The sequence below is a fragment of the Ictidomys tridecemlineatus genome, chromosome 5 (assembly GCF_052094955.1).
Source record: "Ictidomys tridecemlineatus isolate mIctTri1 chromosome 5, mIctTri1.hap1, whole genome shotgun sequence".
In the NCBI taxonomy this organism is placed as follows: Eukaryota; Metazoa; Chordata; class Mammalia; order Rodentia; family Sciuridae; genus Ictidomys; species Ictidomys tridecemlineatus.
The window spans coordinates 52,547,662-52,572,474 of NC_135481.1; the positions used below are offsets into that span (position 1 = coordinate 52,547,662).

Genomic DNA, 24,813 nt, shown 5'->3' on the forward strand with positions numbered 1-24,813 from the left:
TATAAAGCTCAAAAGCAAAACATGAAATGGACAAAAAAGGAAATAAAGAAATACATGCTTGGTTCACTCAGAATTATTTACTTGCATGCGCTTTTGGAAAAGAAATAGAAGACAGCCTATCTTAGTTCTCTACTGTCGATTAACAAATTACCCCAAATTTATTGGTTTAAAACAACATCTATTAGGGGCTGGGGTTGTGGCTCAGTGGTAGAGCGCTCGCTAGGCGCTGGGTTCGATCCTCAGCACCATATAAAAATAAATAAAATATCCAACTACAACTATACACACACACACACACACACACACACACACACACACAACCAAAAAACTCACAACATCTATTATGTCTCTGGGACAGCAGTCTGGCTTAGTTGGGTCATCAGCTTCAGGGACTTTCACGGGCTGCAATCAAGTTCTTGACAGGGCTTATAGTCATTTCAGGTCTAAAATGGGGAAGGCTCCACTTCCTAGCTCCCCCATACGGTGTTGGCTGGACTCGGTTCCTTCAAGGTGGTGGTACTGAGGGTCTCCATCGGCTCCTGGCTAGCTCCTCTCGTGCAGTTCCACCCCACACCACGGGTGGCAGAAGCAGCCCTTCCCCGCTTGCGGTTTTCAACTCCGCTTCTGTCTCTGTTAGAACCGACCAAGTCAGTATGGCAGGGGGGGGGGCAATTGCCACAGGAACGGTACAGGCTCGCTTTCTTTAGAGATGCTCCCCACCGTAATTGGTCACTTTAGAGCACAAGATAAGGATGCACGTTCCTACTCGTGATGGTGACTAGAAAGTTCCCAGACCTGGCTCTCGCATGCCTGGCCGGTTTTCCGCCCCCACCGGGCGGGAAAGGTGCGCCCGGCCGCTGAGGCTCGACCCGGAAGCTGCAGCGCGGGCTGCGCTCGCCTCTCGGCGGGGACTGTGGGCTCCGCGCGGAGTCTGTGGGCCAGCCGCGTCCTCTGTCCATCCGAATCCATGGGTCTCCATGGCGACGGCAGGGGTGGGGGGCGGGCAGCCGGAGCAGGGCTGCGGCGCTCCGGGGGCCTCGGCGGCGGCGTCACGGTGTTCGCCGCTGTAGCCTCTGTGTTCACCCTCACGCTGCCCGCCTCGGTGCCGGGGGGAGACTCGGGTAAAGTACTCTCAGGCCGCCCCTCCCGCCCTCTCCCCTGGTCCCACTGCGGGAAGAGCCGCGGCCGCCGCTCCTGGTTCAGTCCAGTGGGCTCGGGCCTCCCATGCACCCGCTGGTTTGCAGCGCGGGGTTCATGCTTCGGAACCAGTTCTTCCATGCCAGCGACTCTGGTTTCGTTAGTTCCTGGGCTTTAGAGAAAGGGCTCCTGTGGGTTTCTCGAGACGCGGTTCACCGACCTTCCCACTTCCCCAGGTCGTTTTTTCCGACCCTGACTTTACTCACCATTCCCCTTTAGTCCACTTATGTTACTTAACGAGCCCTCGTGTTTCAGACAAAAGGAAATAACAGCAAGGGCGAATAGATTCCCTGAGAGCATTCTAGCGTGCTTAGAGACAAGTTACAAATCCTGGAGACAGTAAGAGGGAAACGTGATTGAGAGTGAGTCTCAGGAGAGTCTTCTGAGGAGGTGATATTTTAGTTGAAACCAGAGTATTGACAAAGAATCGTGCAGAATATTTGGAGAACCCTTTAAAAAAGTGGGATCAGATGTGGCTTTAAGCAGCTTCTATTAAAAGGAAAAGCACGACTCCTGGGCCTTTTCTATCACATTCATTCTTGTTCTGTATTTGAGACTAGAAACAAAGTCTCGGTTTTGTTTCTGTTTTACTACCAAATTAAGTGGATCATCCAAGTAATGCCTTATAATTGGCAGTAATTGACTCAGAACAGTGCTGTAACTTTAGGCAGTAAATCTCTATCCTCAAGAAATGGATGACATATTACCCCAAATTTAGTGGCTAGAAGCAGCAGACGTTTATTATCTCCCGATTGGGGTAGATTCAGAAGATGGGTGCAGTTTAGCCAGGTGCACTATGTAGGACAAGGTTGCAGCCATGGTGTGGTCTGGGGCCACAGTCCACTGGAGGCTCCATTTGAGGAAAATCTGCTTCTAAACTCAACCTAGTTCCAAGCTATTCAGTTCTCTCTATAAAATAGCTGACATGTCAAAAGAAAGAGATAGGGCACTTCTGTCTGACACCTGTCATTTTGTAACCTAATCCTGGAAGTGTTATGCCATTGCCCTGTTTTATTCGAGGGACTCAGTAAATCCAGCCCACATTCAAGGGGGAGAGGATTACACAAGTGGGAATTCCAGGAGTTGGGGATTATTGGGAGCTGTCTTCAAGGCTGTCTACCACATTGAAGTTCCCCAACATTCTGTTTTTTCTATTCATTACCTTTCCAATTTCTTTCAGGTCCTATTCAGTAGTTCATTAGTGTACGAGGGAATGGAGGTTTCCAAGATTTATATTAAATAGTGGGAGTAGCTTTGTGGATGTGAGTTTTAACATTGGAGTGCACTATTCAAAGATTAGATAGTTTTATTACCTGTTTTTAAAACAGCTACATATGGTTGTCTGAGCCTTAGTATGGGATAGGATGAATAAGAACATTTAGTGAGTGCTAACTATGCCAGGCACTGTACCAAATGCTTTTTATGGACTGATGTTTTAGCCCTTTCAGGTACTCTGAGGTAGGTACTATTATTACCTTCCTCTTGTAGATGAGAAACCTAAGGCTAAGCTATGTCCAAAGTCACAGTAAGTCAGTGCTGTCAGGGAAAGAACCCAAGTAGATGGCCTTTAGAACAGGCACTGGTAACCTATACTCTGTCAAAGAATTTTATGAGATACTTTGTTACATCCACCATCACAGATGTAATAATATTTAAAGTCTGTTTAAAATCTATGGTTGTTTACTCATACCTGTAATCCCAGCTACTCTGGAAGCTGAGGAGGATGATCACAAGTTCAAGGCCATCCTGGCAACTTATTGAGATCCTCTCTCAAAATTTTTAAATCATAAATAAGAGCTGGAGATGTAGCTTAGTGATAGAGTGCTTGCCTACTCTGCACAAGGCTCTAGATTCAATCTTCAGTACTGAAAAAGAAAAAAAAAACCTATGGCTGTGATCTTGTTTTTATTAATGAAGTATTTTTCCTCAAAAGAATAAAGGTATATATTCCCCAAACTTTTTTAGGTGTTCTCATTTGCTTAATTTGATACTCAATAGTGGTTGCTTCTAATAGTTTTATGTTTATTTTGGGGAATAAGTAAACTGTTTTTCATCTATATACCAGTATGGAAACTTTGTTTAATCATATCTTTGATCATTTTGTTTGTGTATTGAGTGTACTGCTCTACTTGAATATTTATGAAATAATTTTCTTATCAATAAACAGAACACGTCTCAAACAAAATAATGCATGTATTCTTCTTCCCAATAAGTCTTAAGTTATACTGCATAAACCCATGGCATTGTGTGGCTTTGTTAAATTATAACAATATAATTAACATTTAAGAAATATGAGGAAAAAAGAAATATGAAGGGAACTGGGTTTTATAAACATTAAGCATCTCTAGACAACTCTGAGCTTGCACCAGTTTGCTTCCTAGATAACAAAACTATGGGTCCCATAGTTGCCTGGAAAACTTGGGTTCCAAAGGTGTCTTGAGTAGCAAGTATGACAATGTGGTATGTCTTTTGATCAAGTTTGGTCCCAAAGGGACCCAAGTTTCTGGGTAAGATCAAGAAATCTTCCATCAAACAATGATCATGTAGTTCCAATGTAAGTAGGACTTAACTTTGAAGAAACACCAGCTTAAAGGGTCAGGACAGCTGGGTTCTATGGCATATCCTCCTGAAGCAGGAGTAGGAGGATCACAAGTTTGAAGGTACCCTTGGCAACTTAGTCCTAATCTAAAAGTCTAAAAAATATAAAATAAATAAATAAAAGGACTGGGGATGTAGCTCAGTGGTAAAATGCCCTGTGGATTGAACCCCCAGTACAAAAAAATGAATGGAAGAGAATGAATAATGATTGCAAAATTTTGAACTCATACTTTGTCATACAGATATAAGAATAACAAGAAAAAAAAATATCAAAAGAGTTTGGAATAGCAGACGTAAGAGCTAACCTGTTAAGGAGAAAACTATACTTGAGTAGTTATAAAAGGAAAAATTATCCTGAATATTTTTAGACCATAAATAATTTATTTAAAAGGAAATATTTAGGATTCAAAAAGTACCTTGATTTCTACTCATGAGTATCTCCAGAGATTTTTTTAGATGTCCTAAAGTAGGAATTAGGTCAGTGGTAAAGCATCCCTGGGATCAACCCCCAGTGCAAAACAAAACAAAAAAGTCCTCAGGTAATTTACTTAAGTGGGCAGTAGATGTCTTTGGAACCCTTAAAGGACTTCTATTTTGCAGTCATTTACCCAAGAATGAGGTAAGTGTCTTGAGTAGCAAGTATGACAATGTAGTATATCTTTTGATCAAGTTCTATGTTCAGGGCTTGAGTTAGATTGTGTGGCCAGAGGAGGAGGAGATGGGGATGTCTTGGCAGGATCATGAAATGGCTAAGATAATGTTTTTAAACTTAGTGGGAGAGAGAAATGAAAATAACTAGCCAGAATATAAGGCAATCTAAAGTGCTAAACAGACTCAAGCAAGCTCTGTAAGGAGAAAGAAGTGATTATTTCTAATGGGGGAAGCTGGAGAGAGTTGTGTAAGGAAAGGTGTCATTGAGGAGGTGGCAATTGAACTAGGCCTGAAGGATTTAGGAGAGAATGCTGGGGAAATATTCCATGGTGAGAAAATGAGTGCTAAGAGGTGCCAAAGAAGACCACTCCAGAGGAACACTAGGTATTCAGATTTCACTGAGATGAGCCTGGATTGATGGATAAGCCTGGCAAAGGGACCTTGCAACCTAGAGTTGAATGTCTTGCTGAGGAATCTGAACTTAATTCAGTAAGTAGAGACTAGTCATTGAGAAATTTTATACTGGAGATATAATCCAGCTTATTTGTCTTAATAAGTATAGTAAGCCATACTAAGCAATTTCAGTATGCAGATAAAGTGGGTTGGTCAAGTAAAGTCTAATTGTACCTGGGGCAGTAGAAATTAAAAGTAGAATATTGGTACGTACTGAAGTACAAAAAACAGACATTAGTACTTTTCCTATCATGTAATACTAATCACAAATCATCAATATTGACCGATTTCTTACATTAATATATACTACAGTGTATAGAGATGAGTCAGAAATAGTCCTTATGCTCTGGATACTTAAACTAATAACAAATAAGCACTGAATTACTGCATCATAATTCTAGAAATAATGCTAACAATGAGGAACTATAAAGCATATAATAATTTACTGATTGGAAAAAAATGTATTATAGCAGAACCTATCAAAAGAACCTAGGTGGAAATTGTTTTAAAATATCTAAATGTATGCAAATGCCAGTATTAAGGTTATATGGCACATTTTATAAATTATCAGACTTCAGACCTTTGCACATTTGACATAAATTGTATCTTTGTAAACTATTGTGCTAAATTCTTGAGAGACGATACAGCACATTATACTAATGCTCTCTAAAAGTATTTGTGTATTTTCAAGTAAATATGACTTTCAAGAGGGAAAATATAATGGAAATTCACCTGTATTTCCACTGACCAGTTATTGAAAACTATCAAACATAGTTTGTTCAATAAGACCTAACAGAGAAAATATTCTTTGACTATTTCATGCTGTTAAATCTCTACAGATTTACAGTTTTATCCAGTCAAATTAATGCAAAACCCCAATGCAAGCATTTGGATTTTGAAAACTTTGGAGGAGTGTCATTCTCTAATAGTAATTATTGGTTTTACATTATTTTTTCACAGGGGAACTGATCACAGCCGCACATGAGCTTGGAGTAAGTATTAGTTTTATTGTTTAATCAATGCTCTCATTAACAGTTTTAGGAATTAAGAAAGTTTAATTAAGCATGGAGTAAAGTAGATTAATTTATTTTCAAACCCTAGTTTTTAGTAACTTATAAGTACAGTACGTGACAATTTACTTTAAGTTTTAAATCCAATTAAACTAAATTATAAAGCAAAGCCTTTACTATATATACAGTGGCTGGCTTATTATCACCCCAAATTTTGTATAAGCTGTGGAGAATAAAATAAATCGGGTTAACAGTTTTAATAAGTTTATTATTTAATAAACTTTATTATGGTGCATGATCCCTTTAGGCAAGACCTTACGACTGTCAGCATGGTGGTAATCCCATAGCAGTGTGGTCTTTCAACTTTCTAACCAATACGATATTTCAGAATCTGCTTTTTTTCAAGAGCCTTTTAAATGACCCTAATGTACTGTGAACTTAGAGAACAAACTGCTTGAGAACCGACAATGAAATATGTCACCCTTTCTCCAGGTGACACACCATGTGATAGACACTGCCAAATCCACTAAAGAAAATATTTATTTGTATTGGCACAAGAGAATTACAATAGGAAACCACTATTTAAACATTTAGTCATTGGCACTTAATCTTTCTACTTGCCTGAGAAAGGGCTATACTTTTCAATTAAAGTCGGTGTGACTCTTTTCCTAGATGAAAGTCTTCTAACTGTTGCTATTTTTCCATAGGTTGCCCATCCTCCTGGCTATCCTTTGTTCACACTGGTGGCTAAACTAGCAATTACACTCTTTCCTTTTGGTTCAGTTGCCTACCGAGTCAATCTTCTCTGTGGCTTATTTGGAGCAGTAGCTGCATCATTACTTTTTTTCACCGTTTTCAGGTAAAGTTGATTAGTTAAAATTAAGTTTTAGTAATTGGAGATGTGGATTTCTTATGAACAACTACATACATTTAAAAAATCTTTGTTGCTTGAATGGTTTCCCTAACTCACGTGACTTCACTTTCTTCATTTACAGTAATTTCATATGCATTTGGCCCCTCACATGATTACATGGCTGGTTCTGCTTCATACAATGGGGTGAAGGTGTCACTGGTTCATTATCACAGTTCTCTGGTTAGGCAGAACTAATGAGGTTTGTCATTTTGTGAAGATGCAGATAGGCCAGTTTAATAATTCAACAATATGAAGTTCATCTTTTGATAAATGGTAAATACCATTTAATTACTCACAGCATTGCTGATGGGCAGCTGCCTTTCACACCAGATCTAATCTAGATATATTATATTCTAAATATGAACATGTATGCTTTTTGAAATGAGGTTGTTAACTAAGAAAATTATGTTTGGGATGTGGTTTTAGTTAAGTTTACTTTGTTCCAATATAGCTGCAGGGAAGGTAGGCAAACTAGACCACACTTAGTTACTGATGGAAAGCTTTCTTAGTTTGTAAGCTACTCTTGCTTTAAAAAAGTTGTAATTAGTTTAGGATATTGGTTAACTTATTTGTCTTTGATGTTTCTGTCTTCTTTACTCCTAATTTAGTCTAATCTATGCCCAAGAGGATAATAGCAAAAATATAAATTATACTTCCTAAAATGTGAAAAACCAAATTAAAGCACTTCTTCAAAAACTTTTCTAGTTTTTAAAAATAAAATCAAATCATTTTGTATGTAAACACAGTATAATTTGAGTAGACATAATTTCAAGTATAATTTTTGGAGACTAATATTTTATAATATAATGGTCATAACACTGCCCTTTAGCTAAATTCTTTCTAAATTCTTTTTTGGTTATTTATAGAAAGGTAAAAATTAACAGTTATGACACTCAATGTTTACTTTTAAACCTATTTGTAGAAAGCTTTCAGATTTAAATATTGTAATTATTGATGATTTATTAAATGCTTATTATTTAATTTGTTTCTATTTAGTGTTACATTTTTTCAGTGATAGCCAAATCTTTAAGTTTGAAATTTTAAAAATAATATCTCTGATTCATTAGTGTTTGAATACTTTATTTTTCTAAATTACCAGAATAAATTTTATTAGAATTATTTCTTCTGAGTCTTTTGCAATTCAGAATCTGTCAGTATTTCCATAGAAAGAAAAACTGATCATCTTTTTTTAAAAAATATGTAGGTATAAATTGGGATTCATCTGTTGTATATCAAATGTATGAGTTATTAATTTTCATAAAGATATTTTAAGACAGACATTTAAAGAAAACTAGTTTTTATTTTAAGAGTTCATCTTTGTTTTAGAGGATCTTTTATGTAACATACATCTATTTAAATGTTATACAGCTATATATAAATGCTCTTAGGCAAGTAAAGTGATTTATCTCCAAAAATTTTCTGTTTGTCAACATATTGTTTATGGCATTTCACATGAGAATACTATAAAAATCATACATAAAAACCTTTGCAAATACTGCATAGCTTTGGACTATAATTTTCCTTTGAGTTGTCCACATTTAAAAATGGCTTTTATTAATGCTTATGCTTCATTATATGACTTTTAGATAAGCATACTAGCCTGTGACCCTTTTCTTTTAATATGCAGCATTAATGATAAATTTTTATACTTGCTAATGTGTGTTTGAAATCACAACTTTAATATTACTAAACCAGGCATTTGAGTGGTTTTAGCAAGGTAGTACTTTGGAAAAGTTACTATCTTTCCGAAAAGGGATCTAACAATATTATCTCTCACATACATTTTAATATGAAAATACTTCATTATTTTGAATACAAATAACTGACAAGGTACATGTCCTTTGGGAATAACCTAGTTCAAGTGGCAAATCTGTTTTGTCAAACAATAGACACCCTTCAGAAAGGAGAAGCCATCTCTATGGTAATAGGACTAACAGTAGCCTATTGATTGAGTGGAAGAAGACATTATACAATGTCAGCTGGCTTGTTACAATTTCATTTGTTGTATGACCTGAACTTAACCTCTAAAACCTTTCTTCTGTGAATATAAACCCAACAGCAGGACACAGTTTTTGTACAGCCATTACAGTGATGGCTTTTTTCCAGTCCTAGCATACAGTAAATATATTCCTTTACAGGTTGACTCCTTTATCAGAATTTGTTTAGGAGACATTTCACTACTTTATTCATTTACAGACTAAATCATCATTCCATTTTGTTGTTGAATATTGAAGGGTTTTGATCCAGGAAACAGTTTTATTCTTTCTTCCCCCTCCCATCACTTAAGAGAACATTACTGTACATGTGGGATTAGTGCTGACTGGTGTGCAGTAAATTAATTCTTTTAACAGGTTTAGGTTTTTTTCAGGTAATTGTTCACATCGAATTCACTATATTTAGCTCTTGGGGTGGACATAAAGACCTTCTGTACCTTTTAAACAAAGATTGTATTTCAAAAGCAAATTTCTGTTTAAATGTGTTGATGTAAAAGGCTCCCTTTTTTTCAGTAAACATGACTTAGATTGAAAGAACAATTTATTCGTTGTTTCCCATTACTATGTAATTTTTGCTTTTCTTGCATCTTTCTCTTGCTTTTAAAAGCCGTAAGATGTCATTAACACTGCATTTTTTGTCAATCTTTCCTAATGGTTGGCAAGAACTCATTTATACTTGCTTTGCTCTAGTGTAGAAAGTGTATGAGTAAAACAGCACACTGAAAGCTGTATGTGTCACTGTCATTTATTGAATTAAAAATAGTTAAGATTGTGGCAGTTTCTGATTTATGTATTGTCCCTTTCAAGGGCATTTTAAGGCATGCATTATGTTAGGAGTTTAATCTAATACATTTCATTTGTATGAAATAATTCTTATTTAATTTGTGTACATAATCTATGTTTTTAAGGTTATGTAATAAAGTTAGTGACTTAAGGAACTGAGATTTTCCCTTTTAAGACCTTTGAAGTAAACGACTTTTAACTTTGATTATCTGATGTTTAAAGTGTCTTATTTTCTATGTGCAATTCCCAAACCCTATTAATATAAAACAAGAAGTTATAGGTAATATAAATCACAAATATGGACATCATTTAACTTAATACTTGAATTTCAAAGTTATTTTTTAGCAAACATCAAATTAGATCCAATATAATAAAATAAGGAGCAGTACTAAAATTACTCTCATCAAACATCTACATGCTTACATTTAATATGTGCTGATCATTAAAATAGAAGAAAGTGCATTGATAGCATTGTATACAAATGCTTTATTGCAGGGAAGATTTAACTTGCTCATGGTTTCAAATGAAAACATATCTTACATCATTTATTTTGTTAGTTACAGGATAGGGAATATATTCTCAACAGCCTTGAGAGTCAGCGTTTCTTTTTCAAACTATTAATGACCAATGGGAACTATAGAAAAATCCATTCATCAGTGTTTCTTGAACACTCATGTGAATTGAAAGTAAAACTCTTTTAGTTTTTATAATTAAAATTTAATACTTATTTTAAAGAAAGTAAATCAAAAAGTTACTAACCATTAAATAGGCAGTTTTCTAGAAGGCAGTGTCTTAGAAAACTTGCGTAAAAACCCTAATATCTTTAACATAGTGTATTTAGAAATCAGATTTCTTAATGTCAAGCAGGCTTCTTAGAATATATGAATATTAACAATAATTAAAGGTATATTGAAACTATTTCTATTTAATACAAAGAACTTGCGATCAATTTCAGTAGTATTTAAATATGTTCTGGCAGATTATTTAGTGCCCATATTTTATGCACGGGATTTTGTCATTTTTATAAATTATGTATTCCTAAACATTGTGTTGCTAAAAATTAATTTGATTATAATTTTGGAAAGCGAGTACTTGATTCTGAGCACCATCTGCTATTCTTATAGCTTCCGTTAAGATTCCATTCAATAAAGAATAGAAAATTAAAATGCCATACCTTAGAGAATGAGAATCTCCTGCTTAAGGGACATTTGGATTTTCCAGCTCAAAGAGTACTTTAGATTATTGCCATAGAGAATAATGTGAAGCTCTTTCTAATTTCTGAAGTAACTACGCATAAGTAACAAATAGTCACCAAGTTTTTGTAGTTGAAGAAGAATGGAAAGTACTGGAGCATTAATTTCTATTCAGGAGAATATCTGTCTTGATCCCTGGTTAATTGATCATATATTTCTCTCGTACTTGTATTAAAATTGCATTGACTCAGACTAGTTAAGCATATTAAGAGCTTGATTCATTTGCATTTTTTTATAAGTAGAGGGACATATTAGACTCAAATAGCAGCGCTTCATTTTGAAGGGAAAAAAGCAGGGCAAAAACTCTTTTAAGACTGTAGAGTCTTTTCTGACAGCTAGTCAGAGTTAGAATTAGTTCAAGGAAATGTTAATAATGCACTGCCTGGCCTAATCCCTTTGATATCACCAGGTAGCCTCCTGTTCATGGGTTAATTGCTTTAAAAGCGAAGGCAATATTCTGAGCGGTGGGCCGCTTCACCTTTTCACAGCTGTTACCATTGAGTGACAACTAAATCCCATGTGTAAGATGAGGAAGAGCTCAATCTCCAATTGGGAGAAAATTTATGTAAACCGCAATCCCTTCAGAATGTGCGGAAGTCATAGACTTTCTTGATTTACTCTGCTTTTCCCAGAAAGCTCTATTGTTCACTTTCCTAAGTCCCATCAACCCTTTGTAGCAGAATATCACAGCGGCAGCAGATAGCTTGAAATATATAAATGCTATCATAGCTCTGATTAATAGCAGTGCTTATGAGTCAAGTCTGATAACAGTGCAGCTCTCCACTCAATTTCAGATACTGCTAATGGAATCTGTCTTCTCCAATTGTAATATGAGAAGGCCTAATTTGCCATGGAGCTTGGAGCTGTCACCAGTAGGGGATTGTGGGGTCAGATGGGAGCTGCCAGGTTTTTGCCCTGCAGCTTGTATCTCTCACTTTGAATAGAGCAGCCCCCTGCCTGCCAGTTAGCTGATAGGCCGCCGTGGGGTTTATGCCACTATGTACAATAGGAGAGGGCTACATAGGCTGACTTTATAATTGTGAAGCTAGCTCATATTTCCACAGCTACTGTGCTGCATAATTTCTAATAAGTGGTTTTAACAAATGTCAGATTATGAAAAGTTTCCTCAATTACAAAAACTTATAAAACATTTAAATTGCTAAATCTGTTTCCTGCCGAGATTTTGCCACTGGAACTAGTCATCAGTTATTATGACTGCCCTAATAAATGCATATATTTCTTAAAATTACAAATAAAATATAGGTCATAACTCATATAGACTTGCCACTTTTCAAAGCCATAAAAATAGAAAACAATCTTAACAAATTGAAATATTAAGATATACTTCCCAACTTTGCATATTCAAACTCCTTAATGTTAATTCTCTATTGTTAAGTTGGTTGGTGTTGCTGATGTAGTTTAATACTTTCATTCTGTGGGTTTAGTTATTTGGATGTTTTAAAGTTGCTTTTAAGATACTTTTAAGTTTTCAGATACTTTTAGTATCTTAACATTGTGAAAATTATGCAACATCTTCTAAGTTTTCAGTTAAAAAGGATTGGGTATGAAAGATGTTGGCTAGTGCCTTTGAGAATAATATGTTGAAATATACTTTTACCAGTTTCAGTTTTACTACTGAATGCAAAGTATACTATCAACATTGTCAAGCTAATCTTGAGGTCTTGTGTGTTTTTACAGATTTCAAATAAAATGTTCTAAAACATGTAATTTGAGGGTTATTTTAAACTGTGATGTACCTCAAGAAGGTATTGCCTTGCATTTTGAAGTTATTTGGCATACCATGAAAACTTAGTAAAATGTAAATAATGGTGATTCCTATAAAGACTAGTTCATTTTTTTTCTTTTAGGGGTATAAGTTGATGGGGTATAATAAAATGAATTATTTGAAACCTTTGTCATTTATTAATTAATGTATGAATCTTAATTCTAATATAAATAGTCTGATTATATCTTATTTATGGAAGCTCTTCATAATCTTATTTTTCCCATTTCAGTTGCATTTTTTGAAGGCTTTTTCATTTTTACCCCCAATTTTATATAGTGGTTTAAAATCAGGACTAATACTTGGTACTTATATGGTACTGCTGGTTAATATTTACATAGCTGAAAATACAGGTGAAACGGTTTACCTTTTGATTGATTCTCATCAAAGAGAATTAACCTTGGGGGGGAAAAAAGAGAATTAACTTTGGTAGGATTTTTTTTTTCTGGAGTTACAGTAAATTTGTCTGCAATTTTTTTTAAACTATGGAAATGTTTAAAAACATTTTAGACCCAGTGGGTGGTAGCTTCAGAGATACACCTTTAACATATCACATTTTCAATGACTGATTATGTTCATTAGGTCTAAACTTGAAAATGTTTACTTACATTCTAATGCTTTCTAACCTACCATGAATATAATATTCCCACAGAGCACTTGACATATATTACATGCCCAGTGCTGAAAGAACGTAACCTTAGCAGTACTTATATTTTCATAGCTTAGCTTCCCAGTATCACCATTCCCAAGGTAGACTGGAAAGATAAATATATGGCATTGATTATGTGAATGAACCAGAAGGGAACATTGTATCATTTTCACGAGCAAAACTCAACTCAGAAAGATAAAAACATGGAAGAGTAAGGATAATAGATTTGCTGTTGATTGTATACTGCTTTATTGTACTTCTTTCCTGTAATCCTTTGCACCAATTTGGTTGTCAATATGAATTGACACTAGCAGTAATTTCTTAAACATTATTGTTCATATGCTGCATTGTGGTCTGCCTACTCCCATTCCACTTACTTCAAGGAGTTCTCACTATAGAGGAAGAGTGCTGTAGCCTCCATGTTGGGTTCTTTTCATACAAGTAACACTGAAGGCCAATGCGTTCATTAAATTTATGAGGTACATCATGTGTGTATTTGGAATGAATTTCAGGTTTCTGTTATTTGCCTTTTGATTTAGGGTTAGACAAACATGTTACTACACATGAAAATCAAATACAGTGTAGTAGAAAGAAAAATATACCTTATCATCAATAGCAAAACAGTGTCAGTGGTGTAAATTGTAACCTGATTTATTCATTATGTCAACAGATGGACACTAGCCCATCCGTGAGGAAACTACTACACAATCAGTACTTTTCTTAGGAAGCTTCTTGGGTCTCATGAATTTTGTGGACCAAAAAGAAGGCAGTTATGTTTTAATCAAAGAATTCTGATACTTTAGGCTGCTTTTAATAGCATCACATCTTTACACTTCAGTGGGGAACCTCTGTCATTTGCATTATCTGGACGAAGTTTAAAGTACTTAACACCTTTCCCATACTATCTGTCATATTCTTGATATGTCTTTCTTCATTGTGCATAAACACTGTTCACTACTAGAATGTAAACTACATGATTTTAATGTTAACCAAATAAAAAGCAATTAGGAAGATTTATTTATTGCAAGTGTACTTCATAATATTTAATATGTGAAGTATTAAATATGTTTATATAAAATAAATCATACTTCAGTTACTTGGATTTGCTATTCTGAATCACCTTTTCTCTATTAGTGTGAAACCATAGAATTAAGTATATATTTATTAGCATAAAAACGTGATTGTGATTATTGATATTGATAGATAACTGTCCTTTATAATGCAGTGGTTATGGCCTTATAAGATTTTATTTTAGGGGCTAAGTGTGGTGGTGCTAGCCTATAATCCCAACTACCTAAGAGGTTGAGGAAGGAAGATCATAAGTTCAAGGGCAGCCCTTGGAAACTTAGTGAGATTCTGTCTTAAAATAAAAAATAAAAAGGGCTGGAGATGTAGCTTAGTGGTAGCACACTTGCCTAGCATGTGCAAATCGTTGAGTTCAATCTCCCAGTATTGCAAAAAATAAAAAATAAAAAAAGATCTTATTTTTCTACAAGTCAGCTTAGATTCTACAACTATGTGCTTTATTTGAAACAATATCTCCCTGATTTTGCTCTATGAGAATTGGATTGAGAATGGAAAATGTTTTTTCTCATAGTGTGGCTAGCTCATCCTAAAACGTTCTTAAGTTACAATGGAAAATACACTATTTGGTGAGTTCTGGTGAAAAGAGACTTACTTTATTCACAACTTCATTTGAATTTCTCTTCTTTTTCTCTAGTTTACTATTGGTTTGTTTAAAATAATTATCAGAGCTGGGGATGTGGCTCAAGCGGTAGCGCGCTTGCCTGGCATGCATGCGGCCCGGGTTCGATCCTCAGCACCACATACCAACAAAGATGTTGTGTCCGCCAAGAACTAAAAATAATAAATATTAAATAAATAAATAAATAAATAAATAAATAAATAAATAAATAAATAAATAAATAAATAAAATAATTACCAATTTCAGTAAAAAAAACTTAATTTTAATGAGCTAATTTTAAGATTCTACATTAGCATATTAATTGCTTTTTAAAAAAATAATTTGGTATATTCAAGAGAATAAAATGAAAATTGAAATAGGATTTCTTAATTGCTAAGTGAAAACCAATAGTGTTTTTGATTATGTCATTATTTTTTGAAAAATTCATCAGACTTAGTCTTTACATAGGTGAAAGTTTTGTCATATTTTGTAGGGAATTCATGTTTATAGTTCATCTGCATATGAAACTTTATGGATAATACAAGATATCTTGTGGGCTCAAATCAATAATTTCATTTAAAACTCATATTTAAATAAAAATGTCAGATTTGACATCCTTTCTAATTATTTTTACTTATTCTTTTTTGGTTTTGTTTATTTTGGTACTGGGGATTAAACCTAGGAGTGCTTTACTACTGAGCTATATCTCCAGACCTTTTTTAGTTTTTATTAGAGACAGGGTCTCACTTAGTTTCTGACACTAGCTTTGAACTTGCAGTTTTCCTGCCTCTGCCTCCTGAGTTGCTGGGATTATAGGTGTGCACTACTGCACTCTGCTATCTATCAGTGTGTGAAAGACAACATGAGAAATTGTGAACCTTCTGTATTCTATTATTCCCTTTGAAATATGCATTTTTGTAAACAAGGTATAAATCATATAAATATGAAGATGAAAGTGCTTTTTTAAGTAAATTATCCTTTCAGTACTCTTGCCAAAAGATTAAGACTTGACTTGAAATACAGAAAATGAGTATGCCTTAGTTTCTAGAAGATGTATCCATATCACTCTGTGTTTTTTAAAAAAATCAATGTAACAAATCCAAAATAAATCCTTGAATTTTTCCCTTAATTTCATTTGTTGCCAAGACACTATTTTTATAATTATAAAGCCCAACAACAATAAAGGACATGGATCTTGAAAGACGCAAAATGTATCCAAATATCAAAACATCTTTTGTCTTAACTTTTTACACTTATAAAAAAGAGAATTCTTTCTAAATAATGGCATACATATGATTTTATAAGCATTATTTGAAAATGGTTGGATAAGGTGAGGTAATTAGAAACTGTTGCTACTTGAAGCCCATTAAAAGCTTAAAATAAAATGTGTCTAAAATTTTAAAAGGTATATAAATGGGAAAACCTTTAATTTTCAAAATGTTAAATAGCTTTTATAGAATGCAGGCACACATACATGTACACATACACATGAATGATGCACTATTATGTTGACATGATTATCCAGGGGTCTTAATAGTCCAAAAATAATTCCTTTGACTGAAACACATTGTATAGGGGGTTGCATGTTTTTCAAATCTGATTTCCTTATTGTGTCTTGATTTGATTACAGTTAAAAGTTTAGATGCCTGGCCTGGGAATATGGCTTAGTAGGAGAGTGCTTGTCTAGGGTATAGAAGGCCCCGGGACTGATTCCCCAGAAACACCATCAATAAAATAAACTAAAATAAACTCTCTCTATTCAATACACACTTAATAGTTAAAATATATATCTATTTTTGCAATTTAGTGAAAACCTGGAGAAGGAGCAACTACCCTAGTCTCTAGTCTTAAGTTACCCTAGTCTTAGTGAAAGTCCTTTAGGGAAAAACTTAGAAAAGGTGATGCTTACACTGAGTTGTAAATAATAACTGTAAGTTAGCCATGTGAAGACAAAACAGTGCTCCGGATATACAGAATCTTATTCACAAAGAAACCCAGAGGTGGAGAACCAACTTATAAGTAAGTGATTTACATGTCATATAGTGTTGTTGAAACATGGAGTTTGAGAGGGGTTATGTTAAATGAAGCTATGTTTGGGCTGAGATTAGAACATGAAAGGTCTTGACTATGGTAATGTGATTCTATTATAATTCAAGGGGAGTCATTAAAGGTTTAGATGCAGGAGTGTGCTAATATCAGGAATGTGCTAATATCAGGAATGTTTGTGAAGGCAGAAGACTTACCATACTATTGGGCTGGTTTGAGTTCCAGGGGATGATAATAACTGAAAGAGGGCAGTGGCCATGTGAGTGAAGAAAAGTTGATTAGTTTCAAAATAATTATGATATAAAATTGATAGCATTATGAAGTATGTTTAACAGGGAGTGGAAGCCTTGATGGTGACTCCAGGTCTCTTAACTTGAATAACTAAGGTAGATAATGAAAATCATGAATATAGAATGTACAGGAGTAGGATCCTTGTGAGCAAAGAGGGTGGAGGTTAATTTGGTGCCCATTAACTGCGATGTTCTATGGGACATCCAGAATTGGGGGGAGTGGTACTGGAATGGGTATATAGTAATTGGTTGGAGTTACATAAATCTGAAACTAAGAGAGCAAGTAGTGCTAGGGACGATTTGGTGTTTTCAGTTTGTAGTTGTCAGTTGAATTCAAGATAATAGATAAAGCTGACCAGAGTATGTAAAGTTAAGAAGAGCAAATTGCCTGAGAAAGAAATCTTGGAAGAGCCCAGCTTTCAAGGAATTATTGGGAAAAGAGACATTCAGCGAAGACACAGAAGGAAGATCCAGAGCTATATAAGGAAAACTGGGGGTGTCGTGGTGTCCTAAACAAAAACCTAGTAGAGTGAATCTGGGAGAGTGATCATCAACAGTGTGCAACATGACAGAAAGGCCCAGAAAGCCTATGAGTGTTGGGATCCCCAGACAGGAGTTACAGTAGTGTGCTAGGGTAAGGAAGGGGACAGAGGCTGCAGAGATGAGGCTGATACTGAGCCTAGCCAGACCTGAAACTGTATGAAATCATCCCTGATGTCAGCTTGCTTTTTAGTCATTTATCTCTATCACAGTAAGGTGAACAGTGTGCTCAAAAAATGCTCAGGAAATTGGATGAGCAATATGATGAGACTGCCTACCTTCAGAATCAGTGAAGGAATTGAAGGGCTCCAGGCTTCAGAAAAGCCTTACTGACTTTTCAGCACAAATCAAAGACTCAGCTTGCTGGGTGCTGGTGTGGGGGATCCCATCTCCTTGTCAGCATGCATGTGAAGTTAGAGCACTAGGCTGCACACTTGTTGTTCATTGCACTCCACCTGCAGACTTCTTTTTGCATGATGTACCGCTTGGCTCTCAGGACAAATTACTTAATTTTACTGAAAAATCTTACAATTTTGAGAAGAGCTTTGTTAGACTTTTTTTTTTTTTTAAATCATGGGCTATTTTCAACAATGGAGTTCAGTTTTGGTAATTAACTAGTATGTTCCATCCTTGAACAATTTGATATCCTTTTCCCCAAGCTACTTTTCACTCCCTGGCATGATTTTAGCTTTCTGGTTTACTCATTTCCTTGATGCCCCACTGTCCAGTTTAATTGAGACCTACAACCCCTTGCTCATCCTTATCTCCTCCCTCAACTCCCTACTGGCTTTACTTCCTTCTTTAATTCAATCTGGGGCTCATGGTTCATTACTTGAGCTCTCTTTCCTTCTTATCCTTCTGTCCTTCTTCCTTAAGGTTGGCTCTATCCAGACTTCCCAGACCTGGTTCTGTGCAGTCATGTGGACTGATACTGCTCCTCTGAACCCAGTCTCTGTAGTCTCCAACCTCAGCTGAGCATTTATTGCTAACTACTAGGCCTTGTGTGTATCTCTCCTGGGCTTGTAGAGTTTTTCCACAATAAATGTTTCCAATTACCTCTACTTTTCTTAATCCACTAATTTATATTACAAATTTACAAGTTTACAGTCAGTGGATTCTAAATCTTAAGGTAAAGTCAAAGTTTAAAGGCATCATGTTCAAAGTATATGCATCTAAGGAAGGACAGAATGGCCTAAAAGATTGCTGAGATCATCACCAGAGCAGGAGAGCCTCAGCAGGGTGTGGGTTGATCCAGAATCCTCAAACACACCCATGTGCAAAGGCCTCTGTGGTTGCTCCAGACCCTCGGGTTGCTCCAGCCTTCAGGAGGAAACAGGTGGTTTGGTGAGTCACCCCACTTGATTCTTTCAGTATAATAGGCTCAAATAACTGCTAATGAAAGCTAGTCAGGCCATCCCAACTGGAAGACAACTCAGAAACAGGCAAATGAGACTGTAAACTGCATTAGGTTGAGTATCGTGTTTGTTTTTAGCCACTGTATTCCCAGCACATTAAACGGTAAAATTTAGTAAATATTTGATAAGTGAATAAATATAATAACTCTGGGGGGAAAAGTACATGCATTTAAAAAGAGACTCAGAGTTTGGCCTATAAAATGATATTGAAATAAAAGAAGTTTATAAGGCTTAGGCTATATAGATTATTTGTGAAAAGTATTATTTATGATTTAATGTATTATTTGGGATGACAGAGCAACCAAAATATTTCATATTCTACCATTCTGTTCTTGGAGGCACACTCTCTCTCTTCTGTTTTCCACAAGGCTATGAGAACTTCAGCCTTTATTTTCATAATTTAGTCACACAGTTTCTCTTGAAAAGAATAATATAAATTATATTAAAGAGGGAAAGCAGTGTATTTCAGTTAAAATTTTTGGTTGAAAGCAATTGGATGACTATGATTAGCAGAAAAGAAATGTATTAAAAGGAAGTTGGGAAGAACTTTACAGTTCAGTTTTAAAAAGACAAATAATGTAAGAATTGGGCAAAGTATCTGAATTGACATTTCTCCAAGGATGTGTAATGTCCAGTAATGACCAGTAAACACAAGAAAACATGCTCAGCATCCTTAGCCACTAAGAAAATGCAAATCACAAGCTCAGTGAGATACCACTTCACACTCACTAGGATAGCTAGAATTAAAAAGCCTGGGTAACAGGTGCCCATTAAATGTAGAGAAATCAGCCCCCAGTACACTGCTATTGAGAGGCAAAAGATTCACTACTTGTTTTTCTTCAACTTATATTGAACTACAACCCAAATTCCTATAGACCTACCTTAAATTCCAGGCAAATTCATTTGATAATAAAAAGATTGAGATTATAGGTTTGATTTCCATTCCTTTTTTTATAATTAGTTACTTTCTCTTTTCAGCAGCCTTACAGTTTTTTTCTCTGATATGGAAGAAAATCAGGTGTAAGAAACTACTGATTATTTATTATAAAATTATCCTAATCTTGAGAGAGGAGAAGGGAAAATTCAGATTATACACTTTGCTATTGTGGGATTACTCTTCAATAAAATGCTAATGTATCTATGTGTAAGTCTTAAGGTGACTGGGTAAGTTTTATCACTGAAATTGATAATTTTAGGTTCAATTTGTAAAACCTTTTGGAATATTAAAAGGCAGTTAACATAGTTCATAACTAATAATAATTAATATCAACAGTTCAAATGCTTTGGGATGAATTTCTGAGTGTAATAACATGTTTAAAATTATGGATTGTGAGTTTGAGTTTCCTGAGAATTCAGTTATACTTTCTTCTCAGTTCTCTTTAATTGACCATTTGATGGTTTTAAACTTTGACAAATTGTCCTTTCAAAAAAGTAATTTTAAAACCTGACTCCATCCAGGTGTGGTAGCATACACCTGTAATCCCAGCAGCTCAGGAGGATTGGGAGTTCAAAGTCAGCCTCAGCAATTTAGTGAGACCCTAAACATAAAAAAGGCTGGTGATGTGGCTCAGTGGTTAAGTGCCCCTGGGTTCAATCCCCAGTACCCAAACAAAAACCTGACTCCAGAGGGTTTTGAATGCAATTCAAGATTGTAATGTGTTGTTTTGATAAAACATGGAAATAAACACAACTCTAATAATTAACAAAACTTCATTCTAGTCTATTCTAGACTCCAGGAGGTCCATATTTAATCAGTTAAAAGTGTAATTTATTACTAAGATAAATTATTTGACATTAAAACTAAACACCCATCTTTTTAACCCACATTATAGTGGCACCAGATGGCTATACTAACAGTTAGAATCTCTAGTTCTCCACTTACTTGCCATAGTACTTTGGAAAAGTTACCTGGCTCTTCAGCTAGTTCATTTGAAAAACAGGAATTTGTTGATTTTTTTTTAAATTGTATTTTGACAAGATGTTTCAGACTAATTTGTATTTAAATCACCTATACTCTGGAATCAATCATTTCTCCAAGGATGCTAATTTATATTTTAAGTAGAGAAAGGACTTTCCAAAATAAAATTGACAGATGGAACTGAGGTGTTCCTTTAAAAATGTTAGAAATGCTTTAAGGTTAATTCATTTTCTTCCTTTGTGTGCATGAGTGTGGGTACTTCCCATATAAAGTTCAAATTCAGTTCACATTTCAAAAACAAAGTCAAAATAAGCGATACAGACAATCAAATGTTATTGATGTTCAGAGATGGGATAGAAACCTGGAAATTGAAGAGAAATTTGAGAAAAGTATAAGCTTTGAATAAGTAGGACCAGGGAAGACATCTGTCTGGGGTTCAATGTGAACAAATGTGTGGTGCTAGGAATAAGCATGTCATATTAAGGAATTTTGAGGCACTTGACTAGTTAGCAGAAATAATAATGTTGGTAATTAACAGATGGATGGGGTTTATTTTATTGGAAGCCTGTATTTTAGGCTGACTCATTTAGAATTTATCCTACAGACAATGAAGTGTACTTAAGTTTTGAAGCTAGGTAATCAGAATATGTTTTAGGAAATTTAGTATAATGTCATATTACAGAATAGGTTGTAATACAGAGGACAAGTCAGGAAACTACTAAATTAGTTAGGTCTAAGGCATTGTGAATATAAACAAAGAAAATTAGGAAACTAATTTAGAATGAAAAAGTGACTTTAGTGTGTTTAATCAGGATCACTGGGAGAGTAAAGAACTGAAAGAAATGGGAAACTGATGGTTTCTTCATAATAGAAATTCAAAGGAAAAACAAGCTTGATGATAATGATTTGTGTGTGTGTGTGTGTGTGTGTGTGTGTATGTGTGTATGTATGTATGTGTATGTGCATACACATGCACGCTGGGTATTATTGAACCTAGTGCCTCTCACACAGTATGTATGAGCTCTATTCCCATCTTCTGTCGATATTGGAAATTTTACTTCTTTTTCTGTAATAGGTAAAACATAGTTGAAAATTAGTGACTTGAGACAGAAAATATCAAAATTATTAGGCTTAATAATGCTTTCTGAATTTCTTAACACTGTTAAGAAGTAGATATTTAGGGCCTTGCTTATTGGCATCTTCTGTAACCCAGCAGCTTGGGAGACTGAGGCAGAAGGATCACAAGCTTGAGGTCAGCCTCAGCAACTTCTCAAAACCCTGACGGAAAATAGAAATTAGAAAGGACTGGGGATGTAGCTCAGTAACAGACAGACCATGGGTTCAATCCCTAGAACCACATAGAAGAAAGCAAGAGAAGGAAGGAAGAAAGGAAGGAAAGAAGGGAGGAAGGGTTTTTATAGTTTAAGATTTGTAGCAAGGTAGGGAGTTGTTTCTTTAGGATGTTTAACACATTACCAGTCTTATCAGATCTCTGGATCAGGATCCAGATTTCTGATGAATTTGAAATGCATGACTCCTCTGGCATTTGAGGATGTGACATTTGTTTTCAAGTATTGCATTAGATTCTTTTGCCATTATTGAAATTCTCATTTCTATTCCGCTCCTAATGTGCATATATATAATTATATAGTTGAAATTATATCTATACATAATTTCAAACTTCTCAACTTTGTCTAAAAAATAACAAAAACATTAAAAACTAAGAACTTAGCTGTGCACAATTTAACATGATCAAATACCATGACTAATGCCAAGATAAAGATAGAAGGTACCTAAATTCAAACATACCACAAAAAATGAGTGAAAATAAGTATTCCTGTATATGGTTTTTGCCATTTCATTAACTTACACTTAAACATGTCTAAATCTTAATCAGGCTATCCTTCTTTGTGGATAAAGCAAGAAAATGACACAGGTTCAGCCCTAGTTGCTGTTTCTTTAGGTTTTCTGAACTGTCTTTGAGTCCTAGAGAATGTGTCTTAGAAGAAATCTCATTCTATCCATAAGTTTGTTCATTTGTTTGTTAGTAGGTGAATGTTCAGGCTTCCTAATTAAAATCTGTCGAAAGAAATTATTACATGAAGTAATGTATTAACCATATAATGTGTGGGGAGAGTGCTGGATGACTGTCATAATTTCTGCTGGGACAGTTTATAAAAAGGAAAAGAAAGTCAGTCCTTTTTGTTGGGAAAGAAGATTTCATGTTATCTGTATTTGCAGGCTTTCTGGCTCATATGCTGGAGGAATCCTTGCTGCGGGGGTGTTTTCATTTTCTCGTCTAACATGGCAGTGGTCCATCACAGCAGAGGTTTTTAGCTTAAACAATCTGTTTGTGGGGCTGCTTATGGCTCTTACTGTACATTTTGAGGAGGCAGCAACTGCAAAGGAGAGATCAAAGGTAACCTATTTGGATCAAAGTGAAATCATTTTTTTTTTGTTTTAATTTTTGGACAGATAGCTGCATTTCTTTTTAACTTTGGTTTGGATGCTGTTTATCTATTATGGTTACTGTCAAGGTAATCTAGGCATGTTGAGAGAGAAAATATTCTCAGTCCTTTTATTGTGAATGGAAGTATAATAGCCCTCATGAAACATGGGACTTTTCCCCCTCAGACTTCGGAAGTGGTTTGGAGAATGAAGGGGTTATGAAATCCCTGTGAGTGCTTTGGGAAAGGCAAGTTTGTTGGTTCATGCACCAACACTTGCTTGTTGATTACCATAAGGTGCCAAGCTTTGGATTGACCTTACATCATATACCATTATGGTATATTAATTTACTCTCTTATTGTGAAAATGATCAAATTTGTAATTTTCTAATTAAGAGTGTCAAGTGTAAAAGCAGAGTAGTTCAAAAGAGATTGCAGTGAATTTAAGACAGATACTAGGATCAAACTCATTCTAAGTGTGAAAGAACCCTGCCTTCAAAAGCTTACTGTCTGCTCATTGCAGAAAATACTATATTGCCTTTGTATAAGCAGCTTTGTGTTGTGAAAGGATATAGAAACAAAAAGACTTCATGATTTACCTGTGGTTCCCATAAGTAGATCTGTGATGCTATTGTTTTATTTTTCTAATTATGTTACAGAAAAAATATTCAGTATATTTGTTAAAGAAGCATAAACAGATTTTATTCAGGTTCAGAGGTAGGGAACACTTCAGTGGGGTTTTGTAATAGGGGAGAGAGATCAGGCTCAAGTCCAAATAACAATGAATAATGAGAATTTGTATCCAAGGAGCAGGCTGGGTGAAAGTGAACGGAAAAATTACTGAGAGGAAACATCAGGGGTAAAGGAGGATTCAGACTAAATTGGCCTAATGGGATTCTTGCTGAAGGCAGGCCAGGCTGATCTGACATCACCTAGGGCAGGGTGAAGGATAGAAATTGGATCAGTGTGATCATATATCCAGGGTAGAGATTTCTAGTTAAACTGACTGAGTATTCTTGATAAAATTGGACAATGCAAAGATGAACACAGTATCTAAAAGCCAGGGCTGAGTTGAGAAGAGAGTTCAGAGGAGCCTGCCTAGAGTTTGGTCAGGAAGAAAATCCTTGTGGGCTGGGGATATAGCTTAGTTGGTAGAGTACTTTCCTCATGCATAAAGCCCTGGGTTCAA

At 35.4% G+C, this 24,813-nt stretch overlaps 1 protein-coding gene across 5 annotated transcripts in view; it reads left to right on the plus strand.

Moving 5' to 3' along the window:
- The first annotated feature begins 867 nt into the window (after positions 1–867).
- Tmem260 (transmembrane protein 260) overlaps positions 868–24,813 on the plus strand; it is a 68,896-nt gene continuing 44,950 nt past the window's right edge. For 2 of the 5 annotated variants that reach the window (XM_013357521.4, XM_005322732.5), the window contains exons 1-4: positions 870–1,121; positions 5,860–5,891; positions 6,617–6,768; positions 23,419–23,596. In XM_013357521.4, coding sequence (XP_013212975.1) covers positions 968–1,121; positions 5,860–5,891; positions 6,617–6,768; positions 23,419–23,596 — 516 coding nt within the window. In that variant the 5' untranslated portion in view covers positions 870–967. Of the gene's footprint in view, positions 1,122–4,425; positions 4,936–5,859; positions 5,892–6,616; positions 6,769–23,418; positions 23,597–24,813 lie in introns of those variants that run through there. The other 3 variants (XM_078049953.1, XM_013357522.4, XM_021724747.3) reach the window with 3 other exon arrangements.